The 10,560-nt window shown below is 34.2% G+C and overlaps 1 protein-coding gene and 1 pseudogene across 1 annotated transcript; one reads left to right on the forward strand and one right to left on the reverse strand.

Moving 5' to 3' along the window:
- The first annotated feature begins 1,215 nt into the window (after positions 1–1,215).
- LOC120080347 (ethylene-responsive transcription factor ERF021-like) lies at positions 1,216–2,755 on the forward strand. The gene has a single exon (XM_039034990.2). It carries the CDS (start codon positions 1,455–1,457, stop codon positions 2,007–2,009), a length of 555 nt encoding a protein of 184 aa, XP_038890918.1. The 5' UTR covers positions 1,216–1,454; the 3' UTR covers positions 2,010–2,755.
- A 2,040-nt stretch (positions 2,756–4,795) lies between these two features.
- LOC150035360 (uncharacterized) lies at positions 4,796–10,220 on the reverse strand (annotated as a pseudogene).
- Positions 10,221–10,560: the final 340 nt, after the last annotated feature.

Consider the following 10,560-nt stretch of genomic DNA (forward strand, 5'->3'; position numbering starts at 1 on the left):
TGTCGGAGCCAATTAGTCATCGAAGTTGGTAGCGTGAAGATGTTGTCGGAGTTGGGTCACTAAAGGTGGTTGTCAAAGGCCAGAATTGATTGTCGAAGTCCAGATTTCGTCACTGGAATTGTCATTGGAGGTGGTTGTCGAAGCATGGAGTTGGTCACCAGAGTTGTCATCAGAGGTGGTTGTCGGAGCTCGGAGTTAGTTCTCAGAGTGTGACAATGGCTGATGGGTAAAGCCAATTGTAAACATGGGAAGAAAGGAGAGTTAGGGTGAGTTGGTAAAATATACCAACTCAACTCCACCAACATTTATAGTTGGTGGGCCAAACAATGAGTTGGTATATTATACCAACTCAACTCAACTCAAGTTGGAGAGCCAAATACCTCCTTAATAATATCTTTTATCCAATACACATAACCCTATCTAATCAATAAAAAAGAAACCAATTATATAGATCTTGTTTGTTAACCATTTTGTTTTTTGTTTTTGTTTTTGAAAACTAAGTCTATGGACACTACTTTTACCTCTAAATTTCTTTGTTTGTCATCTATTTTTCATTAATAGCTTAAAAACTAAGTCAAATTTTGATAACTAAAAAAAGTTGTTTTTAAAAAGTTGTTTTTTGTTTTTGGATTTTGGCTAAGAATTCAACTACTGTACTTGAGAAATATGTAAATCATTGTAAAAAATGTGGATAAAATGAACTTAATTTTCAAAAACAAAAATAAAAGATCAAATGGTCACCAAACAGACCATAATAATACAGAGAAGACAAAGAATATCCTTCTTTTGTATTGTGTAGCTCCCTCTAGATATCAAAAACATTATGTAACGTATTTTATATAGTTCACTAAGATGACATCACTGTCGCCCATATTATAATCACAACCACTGATTCCAAGCCGTGTGGATTACTTCCATAAGATGAATATAATATACCTTCATCAAAATTAAATTATATATTCTAATTAGATATCTTGTATTGTAATATCCAAAAAGTTGTGGGGTCCATTCACAAATTGCCAAAACTTCTGCCACCTGATTGCAAAACCGCGTCCCTCTACAGTTCCCGTCTGCAATCTTCCTCTTCTTCTTCTTCATCCCCTTCTAATGCATATACATTTTTCTCCATCACTTTCAATCCCCATTTTTTAAAAAAAAACAATTATTTTTTAAATAAAAGTAATTTTACAAAATAAATAAATCTAAAAGCTTAGCTTTTGAATGTGCTTAAGCAACTACTTGGAAGCTCACTCTTGCCATGAGAAGTGTCCACGTTTCAATTGAAACTCATAAATTCATCAATTTATTTTCTCATATTTTTCTTCTCTATATATACTCTTAACTCCCTCACTTACTTCCCCAATAATCAAAATTACACAAATAGAGAATTACAAAGGAACAAATTTGTTACTACATACATTCATTACATATATTGTTTTTTTCTTTTTTGTTGCATGGGAGAGCCTAGTTCAATGGGGAGCCATGGCGCAGCAACATCGAGCTACCGTGGTGTTCGAAAGAGGAAATGGGGAAAATGGGTATCGGAGATTCGAGAGCCAGGAAAGAAGACGAGAATTTGGTTGGGGAGTTTCGAGACACCGGAGATGGCGGCAACCGCCTACGACGTTGCTGCCTACCACTTCCGTGGTCGTGATGCTCGTCTCAATTTCCCGCATCTTGCCAACTCTCTCCCTTTCCCTCTTAGCTCCACTCCTGATGATATCCGTCTTGCTGCCCACGAGGCGGCGTTGCGGTTGCGAACAACGCCCGTTGTTGCGTCAGAGGGTGACGAAACTTTCGCCTCCCGTCTTGCGCCAGTCACTGTCCGATTATCGCCAAGCCAAATTCAGGCGATTAATGAATCGACGTTGGACTCTCCGAAGATGTGGATGCAAATGTCGTCGGAGAGTTTGCTTATGGATGAGTTTTCAAATGGTAGTGTGTTTGTTGATGACATGGACGATGAGATGTGGGAGAATATGCATAATGATTCATTGTGGGATCCTTAGGATGATTGGGTAATACTATTTTTCTTTTTCTTTTTTAATTAAAAATAGAAAAATGACACCATTTTTAAAATAATATGAATTTGGGTTGTGTGTTTAATTAACTAAGTATACTTTGACCATAATTAATTAATTAGATTAAGCAAGGTGAATTTATTAAAAGTAGGTAGTTTAGTTAAAAAAATTAATTAATAGGAAATAATTGATTTGGAGTCAAATCAAGGAAAAGGGTTCTTTATCTTTTTTTTTCCCGTTTCCTCTTTTTATTGAAGAGAAAATTTAAGGTCTCGTGAGTAATTTTTTCAAAAAAAATTATAATATAAATATCAATTTAATTATTAAAAAATATATTTTTTAATTTCTCTCACATACATTCAACGATCTGAAAAGTGGTAGTGTTGCACTTGGAGATATGGAACAATAAAATGGAGAGATTGAGTATGTTTTTGGGTGAGAGCCAATTTGTGTCAATTCATGGAAAAGGAAAAGGAAGGGTTTTGGTGAACCCAAATTTGGATCATGGAATTTGGGTCTTTTTCTAATTTTCTTTATGGATTATTGAGGTTGTGATGAAGATATATAACTTGAGACATCAATGGGGCCCATATGAATCACACTTGTAGTTAGAATATTGGCTACCTAATAGCTATGTATGTGTGAAAAAACAAAGTGTGTGGAGTGTGCTTTCTGTCCAATCACATTTGTATAATATAATATATGTTAATGAAGTTTCATTATTACATTTACAATATTGTGGCCTTACTTCTTTCTCTCTCTTGTTTCTTTGATGAGATTCTCTCTCTTCTTCTTTTCATTAATTTTAAGCTCAATTTTTATAAGACTAATCAAAGAATATGAGAAACCACAAAAAAAGGCTTTGAAGTAAAAAGATGAAACAAAACATTTATCAATTCTATTAAAAATTATTCCTTCTTGTTTCTTTCATGTGTTAAAAAGTATTCCTAGCCTTTTTTTCAAAAACATTTTTTTTCTAATAGAAAAAATTAAGAACCCGCTTAGATTGACTTTCTAAGTGTTTATAAACACTTTATTTGTACTTATAAATACTTATTTGAACACTTAAAAAATCAATTCAAACACACGATCAGTTTTCAGACCATAACCATCATCAGTTGACCTCGTGGTAAATAAGGAAACATTCCCTTGATATACAGCTAAAAGGTCATGGGTTCAATCTTTAGTGACCACCTACCTACACTATAAGAAATATCACTTACAACAGCTTTAAAAAAATGCTATGGTAGACTTTTCATAGCGTTTTCAAAATGACGTCGTAGCCATGTTATTGAAAGTTCATGCCTTTCCATAGCGTTTTTTAACGCTTTAAAAATACTATTTTGATAGTGCATATATGATACTATAAAAAAAAATTATAATGTAAGAAAAACGCTGTTGAAACATTTTGATAGTGTTTTTTATAACGTGATAAAATCGCTATCAAAACCTTTCAATAGCATTTAATCCACACTAAAAAACGTTATTGAAACGTTTTAATAGCCTTTTTTCAATTCTATAAAAAATGCTATCAAAATTTTTCAATGGCATTTTTAATCACATTGTAGAAACACTATCAAAATGTTTTCGTAGTGTTTTTAAAATGTTGTCATAGTGATGTTATTAAAAGTCCCCGACTTTCCATAATTTTTTTGTGCAGCTATTAATATCACTATAGAAAATTGACATATTATAGCTTTAACTCAATGTTATTGAATCATTCATTGTATTGGAAAAAGTATCATCAAAAGTTTTTATAACAATAAAAAAATGCTATAAAAGACATTCTATAGCGATTTTCAACATGCTATTGAAAATTCCTTATTTTTATTAGCATTTTTTTTATCGTAATGGAAAAAAGCTATAAATTATACTACATTTTCAAGCATGAATTTTAATGTTAATGAACTTTATATAACATTTTTTGTAATACTAAAAGTAATGCCATAATTGATCTTTAATAGCATTTGTTAATAACATTTTAGATTTTACAATTTGTTTCACAAATATTATTGTAGAATTAATTATAAAATTCGCTTGCCCATATTATTGTCTAAACGAAGAAAGATGTAATTCACATTTCATCCAAATCTACAATCATAATTCTAACCAAATTCTTCAAATTTATAGCATATAAAAGAAATAAAACACTATATTCATTAAAAAAAAAAAAATTGATATAGTCATCAAAAGTATGTTCAACAAAATTATGACCTAATAAAAAAATTTGTAAATTCTTAACCAAATAAATGACTACATATATAATCCCAAAATGTTAATACAACCAAAATATGTTTAGATTATAGCGATACCAAAATTCTCCTACACAAAATATGTAGCTCCGATATTTGTCGTTCAATCAATCACCTAATAAAAAATAAAACAAAATAGTTTTCATATATCATCATGATCTATCTATAACAATAGATTAGGTAATAAACTAAATAAACACTTAATTCATAAAGTAGTAGCCAAATTTTCTTACATAGTTTGACCTTATCCATTGGTCATGCAACAGTAGTGCCCACAACATCGTCAATAATAATAATATCAGATATAGGCCTCCATAAGAAGGAATTTGGTATTTTTACCATACCCACACACGAACTGCATTTGGGCCAAGAGGTATGTGATGGATAAGGATTGATGGATCATTGGAAGACCAACTACCTTCAGCAATGACTTCTCCTGAACCAACCCAATCTTGTAGCAAACACTTATGAGGAGTGTTGATAGTAACACTCTTTTTCACCAATAATATGGTTAGAAAATTTTCAAACATTAATAATTCTAAATACTAAATGAATAGAAAAAGTCATAAATGAATTTATCTATGGGGAATTTAGAACTGGAGTTGGATTATCTGCCGATGCTAATACTCTAATAAGATTATTAGAATTTTGTTCCTTCAGTTTTTCTTATAGAAACAACATATTCAAAGTTTTATATAAAATACAATTTCAATAGATAAAGAGAGTTGAGACAAATTTACCTTACCCCTTATTAAGGAAGCTACCACGCTTTTCAGTTCATCTACATATGTTGTTAGGTTGTTACATTTTCTTTCAAGAGATGCAATTCTCTTATCTTTTTGAGTTGATGTAGACAACTTTGATCTAGTTACATTGAATCCTAATCCTCGTACATGACCATGATCGGAACCAAAAACTCTACTAATTGCATCATCAATTATTTTTTCAATGTGCTCCTAAGAAAAAAATGCATGAAATCGTTCAAATGCCAAGAAGCCAATGAGCCATTGGGGAGGGGGGGGGGGGGATGCCTACTTGAACAAAACCAAAATCGTTCTAAATACTAAATCACTACCCAAATGCCAACAAGCCAATAAGAGATCAATTAAACAAAACCAACTCAATAAAGCATTGAGCAGGGGGATGCCTTATGACAAACACGAATTCACAACATTTAGAAACTCCTACTTGAACTAAATTACTACTCAAAATGCCAACAAGATATTACTCAAACAAAACCAACTCAATAAAGCATTGAACATTAAAAAAAAAGTTCATTTAAAGGGGGAGAGGGTGCAGGATATCTTATGATGAACACGAATTCACAACATTAAAAAACTGCAGATATGCCTTATGACTAACCAGAGTTTCGGCCACTTGGGAGTTAATGGATTTGTCATCTTTCTTCACATGTGTTTTTGTCCAAACATCTACTCGGATAATTGGAGTTGGAGAAGAAGAATTTTTCTACACGGAAAAAATATTTAGTTGTATATTATCTCTAGTAATAATTATAATAATGCTATTAGTATTACATAAATTTTTACCAAATCTTCAGCTAGTCGAGCATAGCTTCTACGACTACACATGTGTGGAAGTTGCTTTTTTTTTCATCTCCTTAAATTTCTTGCTTTTTGCATGAAATCATACTTAAACAAAGTATTCAACAAAGGTATAAAGACTAAACTTGTTTTCATATCTTGAATCAAATAAATAAATTTACTCTATAATTATTCACATACCTTAAATTTTGCACTTGTTTTATCTTGGATAAAGTCATTCCAATCATGTATTGAAGAAATGTTAACTGGCTTTAGTTTAATCAGCTCATTGTCATTTGAAGTTTGTCCAATTTTACTCACTAGGCGAGATTTACTTGCTCTCTACAGCTCACCCATCTTTTTAAACAAATATTTCTTCTGTCATTCTTCATCAACATTATATCGTGCCTAAAGAATAAAAACATTTACGTAGTGATATGTAAGAAAGTTTGAATTTTATTCATTATATAAATATATAATTATTTATTACATACTTGGATAGAATGCCACAGTACTCCTTTTTGTCTCGTTGAAAGTTTCTTCCAAGTTTCAACACTCACCGCACCACTTCTCTAACAAGTGAACCCAAAAATGAGGACAACCCAATTGATGTTTGTCCAATAGGTTATCCATAATTCATTGTACCTTACATTTAATTTCATTTTTGGCTCCACCGCTATTGTTTGCATTTTGGTCTGACCTCTCATCTTTTTGGTGTCTAATTCCTACAAGTCTCCTTGGTACCCAACCTACATGTTGTAGGGTAAGGTAGGTTATCCTGTGAGATTAGTTGAGATGAGTGTCAGCTAGCTTTGGATGCTCACGAATATATTTTTAAAAAAAAGTTGTAGAAAATAACAAGGTTTTTAAGTGGGTTTTATTGGGGTTTTTTTAAAAAAATTAAAGGCCCAATGGTATTATCGTAATTATTGAGCAGTGGCAAACTTGTAATTTTTCCTTCTTCTCCAAAATTAGGGCCTTTTTCGTGGGTCTCCTTTTGCTAAAGAAATAGTTGCAGCCACCTAAGGAGAGTTGGACTAATGCAAAACCAAAACGAGAGAGCCGCCTAGGACACTAATCAGAGGCCGCCGGTGGAAGTAGATCACGATCGATCGGTGAACGTGGTGCTTGCAGATCAGCGAGCAGTGTGGGAGGTTTCCATCAGGCGGTTTGGTCTTGGAAGTTCATGGCGTGGGCGGCAGTTCGGGCTGTCTTGGTCTGGTCTGGGAGGTTAGCCGATCTGAGTAGCACGCAGTTCGGTTTCACCGTGGAGGTTGCTTCCAGCAGCAGTGAGAGATACGTGCGGGCCTGCGCGTGATTCGTCGGTCAGAGGCGATAACACACTGTTTTGGGCTGTTTTGCAGCGGGTTGTTCTCAGTTTTCAGAGGCGACTTTGTGTGCGGATCTCTCGGTATCAGTGCATACAAAAATTACAGATTGGTGATTTCGTTGATTATCTGTAATTTGTAAAATTCCTTTATTACTCATTAATAAATTAATTTAAGTTGGTTCTCAAAGTGGATGTAGACCAAACTGGTCGAACCACTATATATCTTGGTTTTTTTATTACTTTCGATTTATTTCTGCTGATTGTTTGCGTTTTGTTTGGCCATCTAAGTTAGGTTCAGAAACTCTCACAAGTGGTATCAGAGCTCTAGTTGATCCAAGGAGGGTGTGTGGTAGTGTATGCTGGCATATTCTTTGTTCATGAATTTTTTGTTGGAATTAATTTTGACAGATGGCTTCGATGTCTACACGGTTCGAAGTTATTAAATTTGATGGAAAAGGTGATTTCGGGTTATGGAGGAAAAAGATTAGGGCTATTCTGGTACAACAAAAGGTAGCCAAAATCTTAGACGAAGATAACCTTCCACCAAAAATTACAGAAGCTGAAAAAAGGGATGTGGATGAGATGGCCTATTCGACGATAATTTTGTATCTGTCAGATGGAGTGCTTAGACTACTAGATGAGGCTACTACTACAGCGGAGTTGTGGAAGAAACTGGAAAGTCTTTATTTGACTGAGTCCTTGCCAAATAAATTATATCTAAAGGAGAAATTCTTTAGATATAAGATGGACTCATGTAAAGGCTTAGAAGAGAACCTAGATGAATTCCAGAAGATTATAGTTGATCTCAATAACATCGGTGAGAAGATGTCGGATGAAAATCAAGAAGTTATTCTTCTGAATCCTTTGCCAGAATCGTATCGAGAAGTTAAGGCAGCTATTAAATATGGACGCGATTCATTGTCCATGGATATGATGTTGGATGCCTTGAGAACGAGAAATCTCGAGATTAAAAAGGAACGCAAGGATGGAGAATTACTCATGGCCAGAGGCGGAAATGAGAAAAAGAACGAAAAAGGAAAAGAGTCGAGATCCCAAAGGGGAAAACCAAAAAGTGTTTCCTATGTCATAAGAAAGACACTTTAGAAAGAATTTCCCTTTGAATAAGAGCAAAGAAGCATCAAGTAGCAAGCATACAGGGGATTCTAGTGCAGTAAATATTACTGATGGGTATGATTCAGTAAAGGTTTTGATGGTGTCCAGCAGGGACATTCAGAATGCTTGGATCATGGATTCAGGGTGCACGTTTCACATGACTTCTAATCGAAATTTCTTGATTGACTTTCAGGAAAATGATGGGGAATCAGTTCTGCTTGATGATAATAGTGCTTGTGATGTAAAAGGAATTGGGTCAGTTCGAATTGCAATACATGATGGTATGATCAGAATTCTTACAAATGTAAGGTATGTTCCAGAACTCAAACGAAATCTAATTTCTCTGGGCGAATTAGATAGAGCAGGTTATTCTTATAAATCTGAGAATGAAGTTCTGAAGGTTATCAAGGGTTCTTTGGTTAAGCTGAAGGGGACCTTGAGAAATGGTATTTATGTGTTAGAAGGTACTACAGTTTCAGGTAGTGCTGCTATTGCATCTGGGCAAGAAACAGATAAATCTATGTTATGGCATAACACATTAGCTCATGTGAGTGAAAGAGGTCTGCAAGCTCTTTCACAACAAGGTTTGAACTCCCATTTTGTGAACATTGCATAATGGGAAAGTCTACCAGAGTGAAGTTTGGGAAAGGGAAACATTCTACCAAAGGAATTTTGGATTATATTCATTCAGATTTGTGGGGTCCTACACAAATACCTTCTATCTTCACTCAAACACATTCATGGATTACACCTATATATATTGATGACCTAAATATATATGTATTAGATTTGTTAAAAAAAAATGCAAGTGCACATTATTAACAAGTATAAAGTAAAAATATTTAGAGTATTGAATCCTAGAGACCGTTTGCAAAATTTAGTTTTGAAAGAAAGAAAATCTCAAATTGAAATAGAAAGTGTTGGGCTTGAAATGCAGAAAAACAAGCCGAAAAGCCGACTGAAATGAATAACTATCTGTTGTCATATGAAATGATATTTCACATCTATATGTTTTGTTCTGTTATGGTACTGTGGATGTTTTGACAAATGAATTGTACTCTGATTATCACAAAAGATCTTCACTATGTTCTGTTTAATCCGAAGTCACTTAGGAGACCCTTAGCCATAGGCCTTCCTTCACTGCTTCTGATAGTGCTATGAACTTTATTTCAGTAGTAGAAAGGGCTACTACTGATTGTAAGGTAACCTTCCAACTTAAGACACACCTTCCAAATAGGAAGATATACCCCGATAATGACCTCCTCTTGTCTAGATCTCCTTTATAATCTGAGTCTACATAACCAACCAGCTCTGGTTCACTGTCTGATAGCTGTTGGTACTTCAGTTTAGCATTAGTAGTACCCTTTAGGTACTTCATAATCCACTTTGTAGCCTCCCAATGTCTCTTACCTGGATTAGCCATGTATCTACTCACCAGGCTAGTAGCATAGGCAATGTCAGGTTTGTAGACACCGTTAAATACATCAAACTTCCCACAACTTGGGAATAAGGAACTGTTGACATGATTTGCTGATGCTCAATGTCTGAATCTTTAGGTGAATTCTCTGCTGAGAGTTTGAAATGGTTGGCAATAGGGATAGATACTGCTTTTACCTCTGTCATTTGATACCTTTTAGCAATTTACTGCAGTATTGTGACTGATCAATGCTTAGAATACTTGTTTTCATGTTTCTAATAATGTCAATGCCAAGTATTCTTGTTGCATTTCCCATGTCTTTCATTTCGAACTCCGATTTCAGTAGATCTTTTACTTTATTCAACTCTTTCATTGTTGCTCCTGCTAGAAGCATATCATCCACATATAATAGTAAGTAGATAGGATGAGTATAAGACTGTGTATTTATATAAACACAGCTGTCATAGGAGCTTCTATAGAAACCATTCTTCTGAACAAAGTCACTAAACCTTCTGTTCCAGCATCTTGAGGGCTGTATGAGGCCATAGATAGATTTTTTCAGTAGGCACACATAATCTTCCTTCCTTTGACCTCATACCCCTTCGGTTGGCGCATGTAGATAACTTCCTCTAGAAAGCCATGTAGAAAATCTGTTTTGACATCTAGTTGCTCCAGTTCTAGGTTGTTTTGAGCCACAATCGACAATAATAATCTGATAGAAGTCTGTTTTACCACTGGAGAAAAAATCTCATTAAAATCAACACCTGACCTCTATGTAAAGCTCTTAGCAACCAACCTAGCTTTAAATCTAGGTCCTTGATCATTAGAAAACCCTTCCTTCAGCTTGTACACCCATTTGGATGCAATTGGTTTATATCCTTTTGGC

This window comes from Benincasa hispida, chromosome 6 (assembly GCF_027475165.1).
Source record: "Benincasa hispida cultivar pf3 chromosome 6, pf3_genome.v1.1, whole genome shotgun sequence".
NCBI lineage: Eukaryota > Viridiplantae > Streptophyta > Magnoliopsida > Cucurbitales > Cucurbitaceae > Benincasa > Benincasa hispida.